The sequence below is a fragment of the Lacerta agilis genome, chromosome 4, assembly GCF_009819535.1.
Source record: "Lacerta agilis isolate rLacAgi1 chromosome 4, rLacAgi1.pri, whole genome shotgun sequence".
In the NCBI taxonomy this organism is placed as follows: domain Eukaryota; kingdom Metazoa; phylum Chordata; class Lepidosauria; order Squamata; family Lacertidae; genus Lacerta; species Lacerta agilis.
Genome location: NC_046315.1, coordinates 52,837,261 through 52,862,282, shown reverse-complemented (window position 1 = coordinate 52,862,282; position 25,022 = coordinate 52,837,261). Strand labels below are relative to the sequence as shown.

At 41.8% G+C, this 25,022-nt stretch overlaps 1 protein-coding gene across 1 annotated transcript in view; it reads right to left on the bottom strand.

Annotated features, from left to right (window-relative positions):
• Positions 1 to 400: 400 nt before the first annotated feature.
• The window catches only part of PCP4 (Purkinje cell protein 4), a 42,497-nt gene continuing 17,875 nt past the window's right edge, over positions 401 to 25,022 (bottom strand). Inside the window, exon 3 of the mRNA XM_033147051.1 lies at positions 401 to 764. Within this exon, the coding sequence (XP_033002942.1) occupies positions 637 to 764 (128 nt within the window). The 3' untranslated portion in view covers positions 401 to 636. The remainder of the gene's footprint in view (positions 765 to 25,022) is intronic.

Genomic DNA, 25,022 nt, shown 5'->3' with positions numbered 1-25,022 from the left:
AGGAACACATTGATCCTTGGATTCTGTGAGAATAAATTAAATACTTTTGGTGTATCCCTCTTCTCTAGACAGTGACATATCCCTCAAATCTACACAGAGCCCCCTCCTTCTACATTCCCTTCCACACCACCCAGCTCACTATGGCATTCTGCACATTCACCTCATTAAGGGAAAATATTGTCCATTGTCACATATGGCTGGCATCTGGATTCACCAAATGAGGTAAGGTGAGCTGAGAGTTTATGCTCTCATTCCTCAGCAAAAATAAGTTGATAACATAAGGTGCTGTGTTTATGTCTCCGAGCTTTAAGTGAAGAGGAAAATAGGCATCTGGGCTGTTTTTAATTTGTAGCACTGGGCTTGCTGGATTAATATAACAAGACAGATCAAGGCTGACAAGTTAAAGCAACTTCATCCTAACGTTTTATTTGAACATCAAGGGAAATAGTGAGTTGCAGAAGAATTGAGATTGTAGATAAACATACAGATGAAGTCACGCAACAAGCATACTTGTTTCAATACCCGCCGATGGACTTTTAAATAGTGGGAATTTCTGTACATGCATCTAGATTTATTTAATTATTTTATTTCCTGGCAGACCAGGAAGTGGTGATGGTGGGAACTGTGAGGTAGAGACTAAGATTTGGGCCCGTCCTTTTTCTTCTGGAATTTCCTGAACTGAGACTGTATCGCCACTGCAGCTTTCTCTGTCTCTGGTGCATCCATGTCTATATCGAAGTCATCTGGAACTTTATTTTTCTCATCTGTGCCAAAACAATAAACAAATAAAGGTCACCACAGCTTGACACACATTTCAGAGAGAAGAAACAGGAGGTGTAGAATAAGAACCAGATGCGGAAAAAGAGCACATTTCATTTAGTTAGTGAGATTTATTTTGTTTTTAAATGAGAAGTGTTCTTAGGAAAATCTCCGATTTTCATTGTATAATCTTCCTGCACAATTCAATCTAATGGCAAATTAACTGATAAAGTATTCAGGTATTCCTCAGGCACATTTTCAACTTCTTTGACACCTTAATTCTTTTTTTTTTTTTTAAGCACATCAACAAAAATATATCACCACATCAACCAAAACCCTCTACTAATATATACTATATATTTCTGGTATACATTCTCAGTATATGTTCCAATATCCTTAATGTGACTCAGTAATACGGGCAGTATAATCCTATGCATGTTTACTTAGAAGTAGTCCTAATGAGTTCAACTGAGTTTATTCTTGTGTAAAAGTGCATAGGATTTGATTACAATTGTAATCCCTGACAATAGTTATGTACATGTGTATATGGTGATGGTAGTGGGAAGAGTTACACAATTCAGATTTACACAGCACACTCCCAGGTATTCTTTTGGAAGGAATTCCACAAGCAAACATTTAGGGCAATAAAGCAACTCTCTGGACATGTTACTGAAATTGGATGGATGGTGCTGTTGTGAAAAATGCCCCTTGACCAGCATGAACACAGCAGCAAAGCTCATTTTTCCTCCAAACCTGTCTAAAGTAGACATTTCAAGGAGACACATTTAATCAGCTCTGGGGTTGACAATACAACCTTTCACAGCTTGTAGAATGCCCCCCCCCCCTTCTTATATACAGTGCCAAGTAGTGCCAGTCTATTTGGTCAAAATGCTTCTAGGCTGCCATTAAGGGTAAAGGGATGCTTCTCAATGTAGTTTTCTAATATAATAAAATATAACGTAAAATATTTAATAAAAGCCAGCCATAAAAACAACAAACATCCAACACACACAGACAGCTGCTAAGATACATTACACAACTACATCAAAGCCCATTCACAGGAGAACAAAACAACTCCAGAGAAAGCAGGCAGAACCTCAGTAGGTCTTTAGAGCTTTCCTAAACAGCTAAAATTCTGAATTGACAATGGTGGTTTCTGTCTTTTGGGGCTTGCAGTGTGGACGGCAGGGAGACCAACAATAGGTGGAGCCAGAGCCAATGACAAAAACATTCATTTTTTGTCCATATCCTCCTCCCTCCTGCCTTCTTCAAGGACAACACTAAACTGGCAGGCAGTGCCACCCTATGGAATGGCTGTAAGGAGGAATCAAACAGGTGGAAGTTAACTGAGGGAAAACAAAGGTGGGTGGGCCAACTGTGTGTGTGTGTGTGTGTGTGTGTGTGTGAGAGAGAGAGAGAGAGAGAGAGAGAGAGAGAGAGAGAGAGAGAGAGAATTTTCAGTTAGCATCCTCACTGCCTATTGATCTACTCATTAAACTCTTAATTCTAGTTTGTGCTGTAATCCAAACTGTAACTTTCTCCCTACCTAGCCTCCAGACCAATCTAGCCATTTTACTGCCACAATTATTTCTCAAATGTTTTGCTTGCCCAAATTTGACACACAAAAACTATTCTCTAAGGGCAAATAAAACTATCTGATTCTACCAAACTATATCCTGACACAATTTTTTATGTTTGCTCCTAAGGTCCAAGAAAATAAAGGTTTCATCATGCAGGTGAAAAGAAAACATTTTGCATGTCTGAGAAGGCTGTACCATAAAAAATGTATCTTCTTTAGGAAACAAACCTCTTATTTATTCATGCAATAATAACAACATATTTAGAGCTGCTGAAGCAAACTAAAATGTAGATCATAGCCAAATCAGTTGGCATCATTTCATCACCCCAGCACCCTATTTCAAATGATATAACTGTGGAAGTAAATGAGCTATTCGGTCTAGCTGCAGACCAAATATATTTGCTTTATAATGTGTTTCTGTACAGCACAATCAATAAAAAGGGGATGGATGGATGGCGAGCAAACTCCTGAGCTATGCAGTGTGAGTGTAATTACTCATGACCAAGCCTTCAGCTAATTTCTTGATTTACTCTTTAAGCTGGAGCTCAAATGAATGATGGCGATATTGGTAAATGAAAAGCATTCACCATTCCTCTCTAGAGTCATGAATACAAAATAATCTGTGCTTTTATGTGTGCCTGTGTTTAAGCGAGCTTTCCAAAGGTTTGTTTTAGAGAAACAAACATTGGAGGGATGAAATTACACTACTAGATCATTTGTCCTACTCAAATTTCAACTTACTATAACTGAAGGATAGAATTAACTGGTCTGGATTGGTTCAAAAACTTGTGTAAGACAATACAGTCCTTTGAGCAATAAAGATTATTTGCCGTCTTTTGTCCCATACATTGTCTGATATGGCGTTGACCATGTACACAAGGTGGAGCTCCTTTGGCTGGACAGATGTAAAATGCATGAGATTCATCATACATTGTGTCTGATACCTTAGACCTGTGCTTCAGCCATGCCGTCTTTGTCTTCCTCATGTTCTTCACCAAAGTTCCAGTGCCAATTTTCATAGGCTGCTGCGCATAGAATCCCTCTCCTCTATCTATAAACAAGCCTCTACAGGTGAATTTGGGATATGATCTAGCCAGTTAAGCACTTGTATTCTGTCCCATTGATTTCAATGAGAGAAACTTGAGAACTTGATCTGTTGCCTAGGACATATGCAAGAAGTGCTCAAGACTGGTGCACTTTACTCTAAGCTTTTAATTTGACCGAAGTGAGCAGCTCTCCCACTGAAATCAACAGGACATTGTAGCCTGGGCTTTGCGTCTCAGCCTGTAATTCTTTTTAAGAGACCTTTTCAACCTCATAGATAGTCACATCTCCCAGTAGAGGAAAACATGTATAGTATTTGCACAAGCTCTTTGGAAACATAATAGGAAAAGGAATGTATTCCTTACATTGCTAAAGCAAATGGCTTATTTCTCTTGTGATATTAATCACCAGGACATTTAACTCCACATAGAAATCTTCAAGGAAATGCTCCAGTCAAGGAAATTATGAAATTGGATTTAGCATTCATTTATTTCTGTGGGCTCCATGCTTTCAAAATGTTTGTAACCTATGGCTGCAATCCTACATACACTGATACATGAGTAAGTCCCACCAAACACAGCAGACTTACTTCTGAGTAGACATGTTCAGGATTACACATTTAGTGATGTAGCTTCCATGTTACCCAGAGGGCTGCAGAGACTGCTAAGGTCCAATGTGACAATGTCCCTAGAAACTTGATCTACTCAGTAGGACTTGGGCAAGAAGACTCAGTAAATGTACCGGGTGGACTTTGCTCAAAGCTTTTAATGTGACCAAGCAATTTCCCTAGGTGAAAGGAGTTGGTGACCAGAGCATATTCATATTATCCATTAGCAAGTAGAATGATTTGATACTACCAAAAAAGGGAAATAATAGAACTTCCTTCTATTAAGCTGCAAATTAAACTTTGATCAAGGAGATGACTGGTGTTAGTCAATCTAAATCCCCTTTTGCTTGGCCTTACTTGGGCAGTGCTGTATTCTTATCTCATGTGCAGAATTAAATTTTGATAAATGTACAGTAGGATGGTTGCTCTGTTCTGAGATTTAGAATGTTATTTCAGTTCAACCCTTTGAAGTATCTAGCTAATCTTTTCTTCTCAGTTGTAATAATGAGAGCAGGGATTATATATATATATATATATATATATATATATATATATATATATATATACACACACACACACACACACACACACACACACACATACCAGTGAATAATATAAGCATAAAAATGAGAAATAAAAGTAGTCATGAAATCAATGTATAATATTACATTTTAAAATAGTCTTACAGCCCAATAGAGGCATAATGATCCCCGTCCCAAAACAATTGACATGGTGAAAAATGTTTAGCTTTTTAAATGCTAATTGAGAGCTGCTCAACTGGGAATTTATTGCTACTCTGCAATGACATTAGGAATTTTAACATGGCCAGAATAATAGGCCTGCATCTTACCATTGCTGTGTGTCATTATCACAGAGTCAGAATGAGTGCAAGAGAAAGAAAGAAAAACACTAACAACAGTCCGATTCCAATGTCCCTCTACTAAAATACAACTGCACGGGTTGAATTGAAAAGATCCTAGGATCTACACAAGGGCATATTACATAAGGATCCAACACAGACTGGCATTTCATTAAGACAGATGCCCTACGTTCAAGGAATTGAAAGCAAACACATCACTCAAGAAACTTAGAGGACTGGAGCACACTATTTGCCTAAAGGAAAGTGTAAACTGAAAGTCCCATTTGTGCACAATTTGCAGGACAGAGGAGAGTTACATGATGCTCTGGCTCCATATTCAAAAGATGATGACAGTTTGAGAGGATTGTTGTGTACCCAGGTAACTCAATTAGCTGCTAATGAAATACTTTGTATCTTCATATCTTATCTGACTGTAATCCCCTGTGGATGGCACCAGCCACAAGTGATATAATTTAACCCTCAATGAGATCTTTAAATGGGGGTAATTAAACATGTAATTATATATTATCTAGACAATTACCAGCAGAGAATGGCAGATATGCCATTTCTTTGGTTTTTCATTATACAGGGTCTTAAATATTGAAGCCTGGCTTGATATCATAAGGAGGCAGTCCATCAAGATCTGATCCTGCTAAAGACCTTTTGAAATTAATGGTCATAGTGTAGAAGTATAAGACTGGACTCTACAAAGCATTTACATGGGAGCAAACAAACAAAATAAAACACAATATTATATTGATGTTTTGTTTTGTCAAGGTAATGGACGACCCCTTATGGACTCAGTTCAGTTAGCCGTATTTCCACAAAATGGTAGGTAGAGACAGCACAAAGTCACAATGTCACAGCACTAGCCTAGAATAATCAATAGCTGAGAAACAATTTCTCTGAAGTATACTTGGTAGAAGACGGGCACTTTTCCAACACAGTTAGCATTTGTGCCAGCAGAACTGGCAAATGGTATGTTGAAGTAAACTGAAGCAACCCAATGATAAAACTTCAAGCAAATATAAGGAGCACAATTCACACACAAAATGTTACAGCTAGCAAAATGCAAGCCCATTTTGCCAATCTGTCAGGGAGCTAAGAAGTGGGGTAAAAATGTTTCCTCTTCCAGTGCATTGGCCTAACTTTGATGTGGCTTTGTGCCTCCATCATGTAGTCCAATCTGAGTGGTTTGAAGGCACTGTCAAATTATCAAATCTGGTTGGATGTGTGATGCTAAGGTAGAGTATTGCCAATGTGACCTATGACTGACTTACAAAAAAGGCACTAAAAAAAAAAATCGGTCAAAGCTGAAGAGCAGAAAAAGATGGAAGCTAAGAACACTACACAAAAAGGGGTAAAGAAAGGGTGGGGGCTGTGATACTTTTCACCGCTCTCAAATCCTCTTTCATTTAGAAAATGCTTTTTGTTGAATATTCAGAACAGTTCACTTAAACAGTCTTGTGTCATCCCGGTCCATGTATTCAGAGTGCCAAAGGGTACTGGAACTAGTCAGGTATGATTGGCCCATAATCTAAGTGAAAGTACTTAAGCCTAATTAGAAATACATGTGCTCCTTTGACATGAATCTATAAATATTGCCTTTCTGTTCTATCGAGAAGGAGAGGCAATCAGTAGATTAACAATGCTGAACAATTATGTCTTTATTTCCCTTGGAAATTGTTGTTCTATGGACTCCTAGGAAAACGTATCTATGAAAAAGAAGAAGAATAACCCTACTGGATAGTGTTGAATCCTGTTTCCAGGAGTGCATTTGAAGTTAGAGGTTTTATTTAACTGCAATGACTAATTGCTGGTATCCAGTATCCTTTTAAACCCACTTAACTAGTACCCATCCGCACAGCTTGTGGCAGCAAATTCTGTAATTACATTATGTGCTGCATGAAATAGTGTTTCTGTCCATTCTGAATATATTGCCAATCAGTTCCATTGCTCTACAAATGGTATAAATATTATGGAGGAGAGTGTTATGATCTGTCTGTAGCTCAGCGATGAGTGTAAGATAGAATAGGATCTCTGGGTGTTTGGAAGGAGATAAGCAAGGACTTATGAGTCCCATTTGTTAAACAATGGTAACACCATCCTCCACCCCTAATTCATACTGCCAATGTAAGAAAGTTGGGAGGGGGTAACCAGGAGTGGGTTTTTGCGTGGAAAGACTGTGAGCTCTGCTTAGTTCTAGTGCTCAAAACAAATCCCTATTTGTTCTAAGAATATTTATTTTGCAGCAGACTTCACTTGATGGATCTAAGGGTTGTGGGGCAGGGTTAGACCATGGAGGCCTCAAGTCTGACAATCCCTGCTGTAGCTTACACTGTACAAGACATGGAAGCAAGGCTACTACAGACAGCAAGGGAAACTTGTGCTTGTAGCACTATGGACAGCTCCTGGTGAGCAACTTGCGCCAATCAAGAAGAACTGAAGCCTTAGGAGCTTCTGCCTCCAGTCCACCCCTTCTAAGATCTGCCCTCTTGCTTGAAGATTGCAAGCAAGCACCCTGGCCTAAGAACAAGTGCTTCTCCTCCTCCCTGTGGCCACCTGCTTAGCAAATCCCCAACAATGCTGGGCAAGAGCAATAGGGTGGGGTGCCCAGGCCAGGAGCCTAGTCCTGTTCCCCACCCAGCAGTGTGAAATTTGCCATGGCCATGCCACCCTCTGTTTACTTTATCCACACCATAAATAATTTCATAAACCTTTTTTATGTTCCGTGTTAGTCATCTTTTTTCTAAACTAAAAAGCTACAAATGCTTCAGCCTTTCCTTTTATGGCAGGTACTCGAAACCCTCAATCATTTTGGTTGCCCTTTCCTGATCATGCTCTGCCACATCGTTTTTCCCTTTAGGTGGGACAGGCAGAACTTCACCAATTCTAGTCTTTCACCAGCTTCAGTTGTTATCTATTTGATAGATAACACTTGGCACTTTAAAATTACAAATGACCTGCCTTGGCACTTTAAAATTACAAATGACCTGAGACAGAATAGCACAAGAATTGCCTCCTCTCTGCTACCACCACCACGAGAACCCCAGTCCAACTCAGAGGTTTCCTTCCCTGCCATCAGTGCCATGGAGGGTGGGTACCTGGAAGCTGCAAAACCCAGGATTTGATGTGGCTTCCAAAAGGAGGTTCACTTCACCCCATTCCAGATACTTTTGGATGGGCTGTAAATACATTTTTCTTTATTCTGGTGGGCTTTTCCAGAACTGTACCAATAATTTTTAATAAGATGTTACTATTGTTTTCATCTGTTATTTTAGTCTGGTCTAGTTTTTCTTATTGGTTATGGGGCAAGCCTATTTTCAGTACTACAATGTCCATTTGTCTTATGTAGTTTTCAACTTCTGCAGTAAGTCATGAAGAAGTAGAAGGGCAGTATAGAAATGAATAAAGAACAGTAAAAAAAAGAACTGTGCACATTATTCCAACTGTGGCTGTGCCATCTAGACTGATATAAATGCCTTGCTTCTCCCCCCCAAAAAATCAGTTGCCTAGTTGAGCAATGGTAAGAATGTTAGATGAGCCTGCAGGATCAGGCCAATGGTCGATCTAGTCCAGCAACAACACTGCCCACCTGTGATTCCCAGCTTATGCCAAACGCCCCTCCTTAGTATCAACATCTCGAATAATTTGTTGTCAGCTGCCAACTTGGGTACCTGACAGCCCCCAATTATACTGTCAGATATTTTTTCTTCCCTCTCCAGTTTCAGCTATATTTAAACAGGTCCTTAACACTTTTCTTGGCCTGTTTTGGTTGTGTTGAATACCCAAGCCCTACGTTACTTTCACCTCATTCTCTAGAATTTTTTAAAGCCAAATAAAGGAAGAAATTAAACTAACATTGGCATCAAATTTACAAAGTGTGGTATGAATAGTCTTGCCCTGCCTATGTTATTGAAAGAAGGGGGGAAAGGGGGTGTTTTAAATAGTAGCACACTTTAAATGCATTCCATGGAGATTAATGTACACAGAGCTGTGTGGCGAAAACATTTTATTTAATCTAAAAAAGCTTTTTAGTTAGCCATAAATCAACGTTGGCCAACATTTTAAAAGGTGTTTCTTATTATGGATCAAATCCAAAGCCCACTAAAAGAAACAGAACATCCCCTATAAACTATGCTATTTAAGGAGCAATGCTGTAAAAGTTAGAGAACATATTAACAAGGATCATGTGGGAAGCAGCCTCCATGTGACAATTGACTTTCACTGCAGCCAAAATGTTCAGAGCTGGTCATTGTGTCATTCTGGCACCAGGCACAGGCCCCATCTGCACTATGCATTCAAAGCCAAATCATCTCACTTTATAAAGAGCAAAGGCTTCCCCCCAGAGAATCACAGGAACTGGAGTTTGTTACGGGCACTCAGAGTTGTTAGGAGGCTCCTATTCCCCTCACAGAACTACAGTTCCAGAGCACTCTGATAATTGTAGCTCTGAGGGGAATAGGGGCCTCATAACAGCAGCCTCAACAAACTTCAGTTCCCAGGATTCCCTGGGCCTAAGCCATGGCTATGTAAAGTGGTATGATATGGCATTAAATGTATTGTGGAGATGGGGCCACAAACAGTTTACACACCACCCTCAGCCTCCTCCTGGGGCTGTGCACTCTCTTTGCCAGGCATGGTGCATTCTACACATTGTGACTGTGGCTGGAATGAGTCATTATATGGAAATCCTGGGCAACCTGTGGGCAAATGGCCAAATGTGGCCCTTGACCTCACTTCATGTAGGTGGCAATGAGAGCAAAGGGGGGCAATGAAAAGAGAGAAATAGAAAGGGAGAGAGAAGGGATGGCACACCTATTTTTTTATTTTTTGTCTATGTCCCCAATGCATCACAGGCATGTGTCCCCTGGTGGGAATGCAGCGCCTGACAGAAAAAAATTTTCCCCCAGGATTGCTTTTGAGTGTGCCATCACTGTATGAAGACTGAAATGTGTGCTCTGAGCATGTGCAATAGAGGTGTGACGGCTCAAACCTTAGCTTGTTGGGCTTATTTCTGCCCTTGTTTCTTGATACAATCGCCTCTGTAGCAGACTTGCAAATAGCCTCTCTCCTGGGGTGAGAAGACTTTGCTTTCATTTCAGCAAGCACTCTCCCCCTGGCTTGCAACTTTTCCAAAATGAGAACATGGTCTGTTAAAAATTGCAAAAGGAAACTGAGCAGGCTTAAGGGGGTTCTTAGGAGGTACATTTTCCTTGCAAGGCGAAGCCTACAGTTTAAAAATTTTCCCCAAATACAAGTTGTGTCTCATATTTGCTATAATTATGATAATGATAATAATGGGACCTATCTTACATCAGTGCTTTTAATGCCATGGTTACAGCTTTCAAATGAATTGGACAAATTATTGTTTCGTTCTTAAAAATAAAAGATAGGCAGGATGTGTTTGTTTTTTTTAAAGGGGGGGTTAATGGCATGTTGGGGTTTGCCATCTAGTGGCAGACAAAGACTTCTGCTTCCCTGTTCTATTTTTGTGGGGGAGGCATCACTTTACCATAATGTCTACTCCAGGGTAAATACCCAGTTGTTTTCCCCAACTAGCCCGTATCCTGATATATGGCTAATTATTAAGATCTGCCCTCCGAGGTATGTTGTTAATGTTAGTGTTACCGAGATCCTTTCCCCTCCCACACACACCAGTTTTATGAGTAGGGGGTTGTGCTAAATTTGGAAATACTTGAGACTCTTCTTGCTACCACCATTATTGACTAAAAAGTCACATTTAAAGCATTGCTCAAATGTTGTGATGATAAGCAATTGTTATTGTGAAATGGAATATGTGGAACCATTGTTTTGAAAGCAGTGGAGTGGCTACACAACATTGACATGCTTCTCTTTTCTTCTCTTCTATATTTCTTACATTTCCACTCAGGGGTTGACATGATAATCAAAATAAGGATTCCAATAAAGGGGAAAGTAAATGTAATTTACTTTTCCCCCACGTGGCAGCAGACAGCCCTCCCATAACTGCACACACAAATATTTACTGTGAAGCACAAGGGGGGGGAACAATGACAATTAATAAGCTCTCGGCAAGACCAGCACATGAATCAAAAAGGGCGCCGTGTCCTTCTGAGCTGCTTGCTCATTAGTTAGAGAGAGTTGTTACACTGCTGGGCCAAAGCTAGAAGTCAATACTTGAGCTCTGTGGGATTTCTCTTGCCTGGCCTTTTTATCCGTATTTATTGAGTGAGCACTGATGGTATAGAATAATGTAATTTTCCAAGCCTTTTTAAGCAGCTGAGATTCATGAGCAAGGTCAGGCACCATACGAAAGTCTCCATGCAGCATTTTCTTCACATGAAATTTACAATATGTTGAGGCTGAATGAAACATTCTCCAGTTTCAGTTTTCCTTTGGCTTGAAAATAGTGATTTGGAGGGTGGGCAATTCCAAATCCATTCTATGTTCTTCACAGTGATTGCTACTATCGACCGCCATGTTTTCACCTTTTGCTGGTGCTTAATTGCCTCTCCCTCACTCCTTCCCCTTTTTTCGTTGTCGTTGCTTTGCTCAATTCCTCTCCACCTAATCAGGACCATGTATTGGAGATGAAAGTGTAATAATCCTATGTAGCCAATCAGATTTAAGTATTTGCTGTGTTCAGCAGGAGGAAATTAAGCCCATTCAGAGTAAGGACAATGCTTGCTATGCAAATGACATCAGTGACCCTCACTAATCAGGAATCATAAAGTAGCAAGGCAACTCTGTTGACTCAGTTGCATAGTATCCAACTGCCCCCAAAATGCTGGGACCGTCACAAAAGCCTTTTAAATCATCACAACTTCTCACTTTGTCATGCAGAGTCCTGAATTCCCATTTTTGTTGAGGTATGGTTTCATGTTGGGGGAAGCAGGGGGAAGGGAGAGCTGCTGACTGAGGCTGCCTGCTTTTTCTTACCCCTCTCGCTTCTCCACCACCTCCTTTGCTGCCACTCCTGGGAGTCAGATAAGGCAGGGTGGGGGGAAGAGGGAAGAGTCTTGAGCTGGGTCCGATGGGTGGGGGAGAGCTAGGGCAGTGAGGGGGAGCAAGACAATGGGGATATCACCAATGCCACCATCCCTGCCATGGGAGGCTGCAACTCTCTAGCCTGGTGGACCCTTAGCCACCTGGCTAGTCGACCATGCCAAACAAAAACAAGAAGGTGAGCTAGGTCAGGCCTGAAGAGAATGTGATGGCTGGAGGAGGCCCTGGGGGTGGTGGGGATTGTTGCAACTGGGTGTAACTAGTGGGGTGCAGGCAGACCTGTGGGGAGCTTAAGCTTGAGAGGTGGGGTGTGGAATAAACAGGCCTCTGGTGCAGGGAAGAGCAGGGAGGTTGGTCTTTTGTCCCTCCATAGGAAACAGGGATCCATTATGTCCCCTGTCCTGCACTAGAACCCCTTGAATCCCAGTCCAGAGTGTTTTATCAATCCCTTTCTCCATCAGAGATCTTCAATGCAGTGACTCATGGAGGCCACTCTGGCTTCTATGCTCACCTGTGGAGTTTTGGCAAATTGACTTCACTCCACTCTCTGCCAAAGCTCTGCAAAGTGGAACTAGACAATTCCACCCATAGATTCCCCTACTCATTTGCAGATTTCAACTTGGTACATCCTTCAAGCTCTTTTTAAAAACCTAGTTATCAGGAATGTGAAGGGATGGCTTTAACAAAAGTTTTGACAATTGCAATTAAACTGCAGTAAGCCTGGTGTCAACTTGATATGGAAATCTAATGGAGTTCAGGGATTGAGGATTTCCCTCTTGGTTGAACAATAGCTACTCAATAAATTAACATCTCAGTTTCAAAAAATATGCAGAGAAATAAAATGGTACAGAGGGGGAAATTAGGCAAATTTCCTCTAATGGATAAGTCCTAAGGGCTCCTTTACATATTACATTTTAAAGTGTATTTATAATATTATTTCATATTCCTGTAAACAATGTATGAACCTGATGCATATGTATTATCCAGATATGATCCCCAGGCACTGGATTCAGCCACAGTTCCCAAATAAGTGTTCACTGAGTGGCAGACATGATTTTCCCTGGTCTCTGTGTGTGGAGGGACATAGTACTGTGTGTGAAATAGCTCTGCTTTGGCACAAAGCACACATAGACACACTGCAACCCTAGGAGTCCTGGCAGTATACAAATCCTTTCCCCACCAAAAAAAACAACAACAACCAGATACACCATCCATCATAATGATGGGCAAACAATAAACTGAGGGTTACTTCTTAAGCAATCTGATTTCCAGAATTTCTTGTTATTGTGCATTTTTTTAGGCTTCATGCCTATAACCTTTTCTGAAACATTTCCCCCTCATGTGGGTTTAAGTTCCGACAGACATTTCAAATTCACCCTGGATTTATGAGCTTGCCAAATTTGTCACTAAAACTGATTGGCCAAGCTTTCTCAGCTCACAGCCTGACGGTGAACCCATTTCTTAGAGCCAACCATGTTTATCTAATCCAGTTGATTTCAGATTTCCTACCCTCAAAGAACAATAAATAAATAAATAAAATCCACAGCTGTATGCCAGCCAGTGACCTCCTAAGTGTGTGCTGCAAACTCCCTGCACTTTTCTGGTAGTTCTGAAGCAGATTCTAGAGCACACTCAGTTAGTGTTGGCTGGGCCTAACTATTAACCTGCACACAAAGAGAATGTTCTGTTGTTGTTGTTGTTGTTGTTGTTTTTGTTGTTGTTCAGTCGTTCAGTCATGTCCGACTCTTCGTGACCCCATGGACCAGAGCACGCCAGGCACGCCTATCCTTCACTGCCTCTCGCAGTTTGGCCAAACTCATGTTAGTAGCTTCGAGAACACTGTCCAACCATCTCATCCTCTGTCGTCTTTTGCCTTGTTTTCTCCACTTTATTTCAAAGCTTAATATGCCACATGGCTTTAGAAAAGCTAGATCAGACTTCTCAAGTTGGTGACACACTTTTTGGACATGCATCATTTTGTGACACAGCAATCCAGTTTTACTAGCAAACCAGAGGTTAGACTAACCCTTTCCAGCTCCAGGAGGAGCGTAGGGAGTGCGACACACCTACACGCTGCAGCCGACACACTAACGTGTCTTGCAACACACAGTTTGGAAAGCTCTGCGCTAGATAGACTAGTTACAGGGCAAGAACCTTCACAGCAGAAAATATAATTTGGGCCACTGTAAAAGCAGTTGGTGGCGGGAATCTTCTGCTGACAGCAAAAGTTCAAGAAATATGCAATGCACTGACTGTAAATCCCAGAGCTAAGCTAGAATCATGCTGTGTGGATTCCAGCCTGAAACAAGAGATACTTCATTGATTTAGAACTGAACTGAGTCGCAAAGGGCACTCACCGGATCTCCAGGCCCCCAAAATGCCCAATTTGAGGTTTTTCCAGGGATCCGCAGTGCTTTTGCAGTTACCCACAGCTTCCGAAGCGCTGGAATTCCCTCAGTGAAGCAATTCCTTCCTTAGAAATGGCGCAACCTACCAGAAGTCCAAACACTGAATAGACAAGCATTTCAATTTGTTTTGGTTTCTGTATCTTCTTTTTTTTAAAGCCACTTTTCTTTCTTTTCTGTATTTGTGAAATGAATGGAAGTCATCTTCTCAAGACCCCAATACTGCCCTCGAGGATATTGTAAACTGATAGAGACTCTTGCAGGTCAATTCCCTTCCCCGCTCTAAATCCCGCCACACAAACACTTCAACAGACACCCACTATGTTCCATGGCTCAATTTCCCCCAACCTTCCATGGATCTTGGAAGCCAGCCCTCATCCGGCCATTCGGGATTTCCTCCCTTTGAAATACAGTTTACAAATTAATATACTTCTGTGTACCTAGAGAGGGGGCTTCTAGTATACAACAACCATGACATTCAGTGACCCCTTTCTGGTATTTTTTCTGTAAAGAGCAGTTCTCTCTTTTGAAGGGACATCTCTTGTCCCTTTGCACACTTGTTACTTTCTCAGGACTGATTACCAGAGCTGTAATCCAATTCTTGGGGGCTGATTCCCATGTGTCTCGCCACTGACATTTGTATATAGAAAGCTGTCTTCAGAGGCAGATTTAGGACAACACAGCTCGTTTCACTGCACTGGGCACCACAGTAGAGGTCACCGAAGGGTGCCACAACTATGACACAGTGAACTGAGCAGAACAGAAGGCAAGAGCTGAGGGGCACTGAATTTTGGACTCACATAGGGTGCTGCTGGAATTTGAAAGAGCAAAGTCCACCCCTGCTGCCTTATACCAAGTCAGACCATGGACACATACAACTCAGTATTGACTACCTTGACTGGCAGTGGTTCTCCTGGCTTTCAGGCAGGGGTGTAGACCAGACCCACCTGAAGATGAAGGGGGATCAAACCTGGCACCTTTCTCATGCAAAACATGTGCTGTACCACTAACCTATGACCCTTCCTAGAGGAAGTGATTGGAAAGGTTGGGTAACTGGTGCAGTTGCTGGCCATATTGGTGTCATACCTTCTCTACAGCCCAGTGATGTTAACAAGAAATAGAAAAATGTGAAACAACTACCTCATGTGATTCTCACAATCCTGGTTAGACAAGGGAGAATCATATTTATTATTTATTGTATTATATACTGATCTTCAGTGTAAAACATTTACAAGATGTGGGTATAGAAATTTGGTTTTTAAGAAAGGGGGAATGGTGTTGCTTGCGATTTCTCCCCACCCCTTCCCAATAGCATGAATAGCAGAAAATTATCCAATGTCTACTGGAAAATCAGTGGGTCCTCAGATTTGTCTTTGCTGGGTATAGTCCAGATAGCTGAATAACCCGCATGGTGAGAGGGGTACATAAGCTATTAGACCAGCTGACCCACAGCCCATATATTGATAAAGAGGAGGGGAGCAACAGTCTATGGGATCGCCTCACTGTGAGAAACAGAGATGCATTTCAACATGGTGGCTTAATGTTGCACATGTCCATCCTTTGTGGTCCACTAGTGTATTATGGCCCACAGTTTGGGAACCCCAACATTAGATAACATAGTGTGCATGTATCTGACTAGGGTTCAGCTAGCACATTTTCACCCTCCCCTCCCCTCCCCATGCCATCCAACAAGAGTTTGCTTAGTAGAATTTAAATGCATGAGGCACAAAGTGGCTTAACTCTGAAAAGTCCTGCTAATACATGTTAAAGAGAACATTCACAAAGTGTATTCATTTGCATTCATCAGTCTATATTAAACTCACCGCTCTAGTTGATGTGATTTGCTTCCCCATGTAGAAATGCCCCTGGGCATCAGAATGCCATTAGTGCTCTTGAAAATCCCTTTAATAGTCTGAGCTGTCCTCTGGTGAATTTGAATTCATTCACAGGCAGCATCTGAGAAATTTGGTTTGATGGGAGAAGGAAAAGTAGGAAATCTGGGCCCTGTCAGCAGGTTTGCAAAGAAAGAAACTGGGGCAAGGGGAAGATATATAATACCTTTGGGAGGCTGAGACATCACAGGGCACTGGTGGGCCAATGTTTTTCAAAGGGGAAACGGTGACTTTTTGCCAGAGTGGAACAGAAGTGGAACAGGAAGAGCCCCACTGAAAAGAGGGGGAATCCAAGGTGGGAGGACAAGGAAAACCTGATCTATAATGAAAATTAGTTAGAAAGGGGGTGACTTAATTCAAGCTGAAATACCTCTGTGCCATGAAGATCACACAGCTGAAGTGCATTAGAGGTGTAACCAAGCTCTGTCATGATTTCAGCTTAGAATTTTATGTTATGCATCCTCTAGGCAGGCTTTGGGGTGAACACAGCAGAACCAAAGGCCCAGATTGGGTTGGAGGGTTTGCTTGCCTTTTCAGGATACCCAGTTGGGACACAGCTCAGTGGTAGAGCATCTCCAGGGTTTTTATTTTGAAGGATCAGGTAACCTGAAAGACCTGTGCTAGAGAGCCTTTGCCACCTGTCATAAACAGCCAGATCTAGTATAATAGGGATGGAGAACCTATGGCCCTCCAGATGTAGCTGCTGTACTACAACTCCCCATGATTCCTGGTCATTAGTCATGGTGACAAGGTGATGGGAGCTGCGGTCCAACAACATCTGGAAGGCCACAGGTTTTCCATCACTGTGACATAAGGTAGTTCCCTTGGAGTGTGATAGGGTGGAGAGCCTCAGCACTTTGCAATCTACCTGGTATCAAACATAACTGTCTGGTCATATATAATTGTTGCTATATTGAAAACACCTATTTCAACTCAGTTTCTGTCTCCAGTCTGTGAACTTCACTAGCAGCAGTATACACTGAATTCGAAAGGACATTTCACACATTATGTAAAAAGTCAAATCTGGGTGCCAGCAAACATTCAGCAAGGAGGTGGAGCCAATCACAGGTTGACTACTACCCTGTTCAACATTTTAAAAATGTAACCGCTAACTATATTTTCCAAAAGGGGTGGGGTGGAGAAATCAGATCTTGTCACTCATACTATGAGGAACAAAACTTCTTCTCTTTGTCTGCATAGAACCACTTAAAGTGAAGTTCTACTTTTAGCAAAGCTGGCCAATTGTAAATCATCTCATGATTGTGAGACAGGATTGTTTAGGATAACAAAAACACTAGAAAAGGAGTTTGTCAGTATTGAAGTATCATTGCATTAATTCTGCTCTTGCAGCGAAATGTTAATACTTGATGGAAACATTCCATGGAACAAAAGCAGTAATGTAATGTTCTCTCAACTAGGAAATGCTGTTCCTGTAATTCCACAGTGCAATGGATGAATGGATCTATTTCTTTGACACCTGCAATATCACACATAAATTTCTGCTATTTTATCTACACCAGCTGAATAAAAATCCACCCATTGCCACACCCCATCAGGTTTTACCGTCAAGTGCAGAACAGCATTCTTATATAAGGTTGCTCTCCAAATGTTCTGGACAACAACTCCCATCACCCCCAACCACTGGCCATGCTAGGTGGAGCTAACGGGATTTGGAGTCCAACAACATCTGAAGGCAATCACAGTGGCTACCTCTGAATTCTGTCATTAGGTTTTTAAAAGTATCCCTCGAGGATACTCGAGGAATTTCAAAGTTAAAATTGACATTATTGAAAAACGCAACATTATGGGTTCAAATTGCCAAAGTTTCCCCAAATTTCAAATTCATAAGAACTTTTGTTTCAGACACAAGCAATCGAAGGATGAATTCCACCACCATACCATAGACATATAAGATCTCCTGCTTATGTAGGTCTAATTCAAATATTAACTTTAGGGAATGTGAGCTGTTGCCATGTATTCTGGTCTCAACATCCTCTACCAAAGGACCAAATATAGATACACTCAATGTACTAGGGGTTCATGATTGGCCACAGTTCTGTGTAGCCTCACTCAGGCAGTCTCACTCATGCAACTACAATTGTTTTTTGGGGAAGGGCTGAAATTGCTGTCCCCACCCTTCTATCACACCCCCATCACTGCCTTCTATGCATGTGGGCTCCAGTGATTTAGAACCCTGATCGTGCAGGGTTCTTAACAACATGAGGAACCCACAAGAGTAGAGCAGGCTCTTTGCTTCAGTGCTGCCATCTCCAACAGCTGGAAGGTGGAGATGGGGATGTGACAGAGGGGGCAGGGTCCTGCTCCCCTGTGCACACAGTTGTAATTGTGGGATGGAAGATGTCTGAATAGCATTTAAGAAGTGTCTTCTATGCTGCTGTGAGCAGACTGAAGGAAGGCAGAAACGTGAAGGTGGCAAATAAACAATATGAAAGGCTGCCTTCTTACTTGTATCTAGGACAACAGAAAAGGACTGGACTCCACTGGAGGCCAGACTAAATGCCTTCTCTCCACTGATATCAAAGTGGATTGTTCCAATAGGGCCCTTTTCAGGATCTCTCTTCCAGACAATGCAAGTAACAATAGACACATCTTTAGCCCAAATTTATGACTTTCCCACTATTCTAAATTCTGCCACTCTTTCAAGCAGTCTTCCAATTATGGCAAATTACATAGCAATTTTGGAGCATCAAGTTAAATGTATTATTCTAGCTGCACACATCAGAAACACACACAAAAAGACTTCCAAAGATTATGATGATTAACATCTTATCATATTATCAGCAGGTAAAATGACATAAGTTTAAAAGGCTTTTAGCATTGCTCAAACCAAATCATCTTGGGGAGGAAAAACATAATGTAAATTAAAGGAAATGGGCGATGTAGTTATAATAAAAATGGTGTTGCTATTTTTAAAGTGATGAGGATGAGCAGTGTGTGCCTGTTTCTTTCCCCTCTAATTTCACCATCATTGGAAGTTGACTATTTGGGGTTTATGGGGCTGTTTAGAGTTGCATAAAGGGCTGGATAACCTAGTGGTGCATTATAAGAACACATTATTGGCTTCCAGAGACTAAAGCAATGGCCTGTCACATCCTGCATGTTGTGTCCATCAGCAATCAGTTACAGATGCTTGGGGATGGCCATCTAACAGAGGCAGCCTTTAAACCATTCCCAACATGAGTTTAGGCTGTTTGTTTGTTTATTTATTTGTTACAGTATTTCTGTGCTGCTCCACTACCAAAGTTCTTAGGGGTGGCACACAAGAAAATTATTAAAACAGAATATGCATGTATGCACAATCAAAATGCAATTACAATACAAAACACATCACTACAGACATAAGCCAATAAAATCAAGCGGTAACAGGCCTAAAAACACCAATAAGCCAGCCTATCTGAAGCAGAATGCCGTGCACACTATAAAGGCTCCTTCTCTGACCCCACAATAATCAAGAGATCTAGTTCTCACTAGTCAGCCTTCAGTATGCGGAAAATAATTGTTGGTCTTTGAAATTGCAACCTCACCAAACGTGGGTTGCAAGAGCAGCAGCAGCAGCCAAAATATACAGGAGAAAACCTAAGAAGTGGGTTCCCAAATACATGATTGGGTAAAAGGTAGGTCACATCTCTGAAACGCAAAAGGGTACTGTTGTGTAGTCATTGATAGGCTTGGAAATGGTATCCTGATCCCTCTAAACTCTAAGCAAAGGACAACCTGCCACCAACATGCCTGAGAAACGTCTGGGACCTGGTGATATCAGCAACAGTAGCCTACAAGTCACTTCCATAGACACAGTTTGTGAATGGAATTGGAGGAGGGGGAGGAGATATGAGAAGATGGGCAAAATGAGGAAACTGACAGCTGTCTTCCTTTACCCACCACTAATTCTTATGAGTCTTCCCTTTTTCCCCCTCTTGGCATTTAAAAAATAAATAAACCCATCCATCAATTACCGGTAAGCATTTGTTCTGTTGAGTCGTCTCATATTTTATCCACTTGTGGGTCAGACCTTGACCCTGGGGACATAACTCAGAAGGGAAACTTTATACGAGGAACATAACAAACGGCCTTATACTGAGAAAGAACACTGGTCCATCTAGCTCCATATTGTCTACTCTGATTGGCAGCAGCTCTTTGGGCTTTCAGGCAGGAGCATTTCCCAGCTTTACCAGAGGTTGAACCTGGGACCTTCTGCCTACAACATATTGCCACTGAGCTACAGTCTTGCCTTCCTCTTGCCAACCTGGCTTGTGCACATAGTACTTTGAAACACAACACAAATCTCATACAGACAATAAAGTGGGTGGGTGCAGTTGTGTATACAGATAAATAATGTTTCTTCAGCCAGTTAAAAATAAAATAATATTTAATTGGCCTTGGTTTTCTATGCAGACTCCTTGCATTTGATTAAAATTATTAAAGATCGCTCCATTACAGGCAACTCATCTTGAAAAGTACCAGTTTTAGGCTATGTCAAGTAACAGGTGCTTAGTGTCATATTCTTTGTTTAGAGCAGGAGATGGGCTTTGATGGAATCAATGTAGAACATCTTAAATGATACATGAAACAAAAACTTCCTGCAAAGCTCACTGAGAGATCATGGCAGGCTGTGCAACCATTGCCACGCAGATGTCTTTGCAGACTTCTTTTTAATGAGGTGCTGGTAAAGGAAGCTCACGGGAGTGAAAATATACAGCTATTTGATGAAATATTCAGCTGCAGGTCAGCCAGATGAGTAAAGTAAGCTTTGGTACAGATCACAGAAGGGGGGGGGGATCAGTTCATCCTAATTCTATTTTAGGAACACTGGGAGCTGCCTTATACCAAGCCAGCCCATTAGTGCATAGGATGTCTCTTTATAAATTGCCCCAAATGGGGAAATGTGTGACAAAAAAGAGGACAAATGAGGACACCAGTTCCCATAAAATGCTTATATATTTAAAAAATACTTTTAAAAAAATGCTTATATGCCAGTTCTCATATATAAATACAAATTTAGAAATGATGGGTTGAATCCAACTAAGTTATACTCAGAGTGAAAACCACTGAAAATAATGAACCTAAATGAGTCATGTCTATTAACTTCAGTGGGCCTTCTCTGAGTAGGCGTACCATTGAGTACAACCTGATTACTGTAATGTAAATAGACATAAAATACATCACCGGAGCAAGGAAGGCTATAACCAGGTGACCTGTGTGCCTATTCAGTCTGCTCCCCAGGTGCTCAATGTTGGTGGGCAACTTCAAGGCCCTTGTTGCTCTCCCCTCTTATGGTTCTGCATCTTTAAACCAGAATTGGACCTGATGGTCTTTCAAACAGAGGGCTGTCATCTCTACAGTAGGACACATAGCTGCTCAGTATTGTCTATTGACTGGCAATAGGCTGAAGGAGGGGTTTGTCCCACTGCAAGCCAATGAAAGGGGGAAGCCTTGTCTTTAGCAGAAATCGTAAGGAGGAGGCAGGGGAGGTAGGAGATACTTGTGAGCACCACACAAGTGTAGAGGAAAGTGAAAAAAATTGGTTATCCATGAGTAGTAGTAGTAGTAGTAGTAACAATAATTTTAGCATTTATTTATTTATTTATTTATGTTGTTGTTGTTGTTGTTGTTTTATTATTTCCCCAGCCACTCTGGGCAGCTTCCAGCAGAATGTAAAAAGATAATAAAGTGTCAAACGTTAAAAACTTCCCGATACAGGGCTGCCTTCAGATGTCTTCTAAAAGTTGTATAGTTCTTTATCTCCTTGACATCTGATGGGAGAGCGTTCCACAGGGAGGGTGTTACTGCCGATAAGGCCTTCTGTCTGGTTCCCTGTAACTTCTTGCAGTGAGGGAACCACCAAAAGACCCTCGGAGGTGGAACTCAGTAGAAATGGGGATTTTCCCCACAGTGCAGCTGCAGGCATCTTTTGACCATCTTATCTGTGCTGCTGGGCAAACTAGCATGTAGTACTGGGTAGATAAGGGCCCAAGCTAGAGAGTTCCAGAAAAACATCTACTTCTGCTTCATTGACTACGCAAAAGCATTTGACTGTGTCGACCACAGCAAACTATGGCAAGTTCTTAAAGAAATGGGAGTGCCGGATCACCTCATTTGTCTCCTGAGAAATCTCTATGTGGGACAAGAAGCTACAGTTAGAACTGGATATGGAATAACTGATTGGTTCAAAATTGGGAAAGGAGTATGACAAGGCTGTATATTGTCTCCCTGCTTATTTAACTTATATGCAGAATTCATCGTGCGAAAGGCTGGACTGGATGAATCCCAAACCGGAATTAAGATTGCCGGAAGAAATATCAACAACCTCAGATATGCAGATGACACAACCTTGATGGCAGAAAGTGAGGAGGAATTAAAATAACCTCTTAATGAGGGTGAAGGAGGAGCTCAACATAAGAAAAAACTAAGATCATGGCCACTGGTCCCATCACCTACTGGCAAATAGAAGGGGAAGAAATGGAGGCAGTGAGAGATTTTACTTTCTTGGGTTCCATGATCACTGCAGATGGTGACAGCAGTCAAGAAATTAAAAGACGCCTGCTTCTTGGGAGAAAAGCAATGACAAACCTAGACAGCATCTTAAAAAGCAGAGACATCACCTTGCCGACAAAGGTCCGTATAGTTAAAGCTATGGTTTTCCTGGTACAGTCATACCTCTAGATATGATCACTGCAGGTTGCATTCATCATGGGATACGAATGCGCTGAACCCGGAAGTACCAGAACAGGTTACTTCTGGGTTTGGCGATTCGTGCATGCTCAGAAGCACCAAATCGCGCTTTGCACATGCGCAGACGCGGCATTTCAGGTTGCACGCTGCTCATGTTGGGAATGGGGCTCCGGAACGGATCCCGTTCGCAACCAGAGGTATGACTGTAGTGATGTATGGAAGTGAGAGCTGGACCATAAAGAAGGCTGATTGCTGAAGAATTGATGCTTTTGAATTATGGTGTTGGAGGATACTCTCGAGAGTCCCATGGACTGCAAGAAGATCAAACCTATCCATTCTTAAGGAAATCAGCCCTGAGTGCTCACTGGAAGGACAGATCCTGAAGCTGAGGCCAATACTTTGGCCACCTCATGAGAAGAAAAGACTCCCTGGAAAAGACCCTGATGTTGGGAAAGATGGAGGGCACAAGGAGAAGGGGATGACAGAGGATGAGATGGTTGGACAGTGTTCTCAAAGCTACCAACATGAGCTGACCAAACTGTGGGAGACAGTGGAAGACAGGAGTTCCTGGCATGCTCTGGTCCATGGGGTCACAAAGAGTCAGACTCTCCAACCAAAATGTGCACATCCAGCAAAACAGCATAGAGAGATGTGTATATATTTGGAAAAATGCACACTAAGATGCTGTTGAATTTTCATAAGGACTAAAAAATAATAATAATAATAATAATAAATTTCTCAAACTGCTCCAGAAATGTGCTGAACTGAATTTTCAATTGGGGGGGGGGGATCAGAAAGTTAGGGAAACCAAACCAGACAGATTAGTCCATCCCTACCAACAACTCAGAACTGTAATTTTGTTTGCTGGGGAGGGAAGACTTTCAGAGGATAAGAGTATTTGGAAGCTGGTATGCATTGGCACAGCTGCAATTTCCCACTTTCAAAATATGCTAGACTGTTTGTATGGCAACAGCTTATAAATTATGGAAGAGGCATGTAGGCTGGTGGGAAGGGATGTGAGTGGCAGTGAGTGCTGAGCTATGGAAAAAGTAATGTTTGTGACATCACTGTGGGAGTGAGAAGATGGGTATGCGGGAGACGTGCTCTACTTCTTTGGCAAGTGTCGTTGTTTTCTAGGAAGGGGGGGGGGACCCTGAAAAACATGTTTGGCCAGGCTTGCCAAAGATGGTAATGAAACTGTTCAAAATATCCTAGCTAGCCTGGGGATGTGAAAGTCTTCCCCGCAGGTGCAAAATCTGCTGCTTTCAATGAGCTTTTTTTCTTTTGTAAGAAGCTTCACAAAACCTGCATTGCTCTGTCTTCTTTCATTTTGGGTTAACTGCATCGTTTCATTTTATTAAGAACATCATGTTTCATGATCGTGTTATATAAACAGCATTGCGAAGAAAGTCATCCAGCCTTATTATGGAAGTAAAACCAGGAGATAACTCTTGTGCATCTTGAATTGAGTCAGTCTGTAAATGCAGAGCAACTCAGTTTGATGTTTTGTATTTTAAAAAGCGCACTCGAAAGCTCCAGGTTTGCTGTAGCTACTGTGATGTGTAACAACAGCCATGTACGGCATCTGAGATGCATGAAACCCATTGCTCTAACCTTGCCAGCCCTACTGCCCTGGGTCAGCAAAAGTCTTCAGGGTTGTCATGCAGAACTCCTGAGGAAATGCACACCACGTATTCCCTTCACCAAACCCATTATACCGACAGTGAATTCTTTCTCTGATTGTAGATATATAACCAAAATAGCACCATCCATACACAAGAGGGCAGCTGTGCAGGGTGGGGGTGGGGGTCCAAACTTTGCATAAGTTCAAAAAACAATTTAGCAAAAAAATCTCTTGTGAAAGGAAGGCATTCCCCATAACAGCTCAATAAGGATTAAGCATATTCATGGCATGAGAACCAACTGTTATGGGGCAGGAGTGAGATGGAAAGTTGGGTGGGGTGAAGGAAATGCAATGAAGCACCCTGGAAAAGGCTGGTTGGAACCCCCCCCCCCAACAGGGGCTCTCTACAGTGAAATGTTTCGTTGCAGGTCAGATTTGTTCATCCTAAAGGCCTTTAGAGAAACCTGGTCCTCCTGGCACCCGATGCAACTTTCCACATAAAAATGCTGGTGAAGGACATGAGGCATGGATCCTTATTAACTAGCTGTTCATTTTATCCCAAAGGCAAGAGTCTAC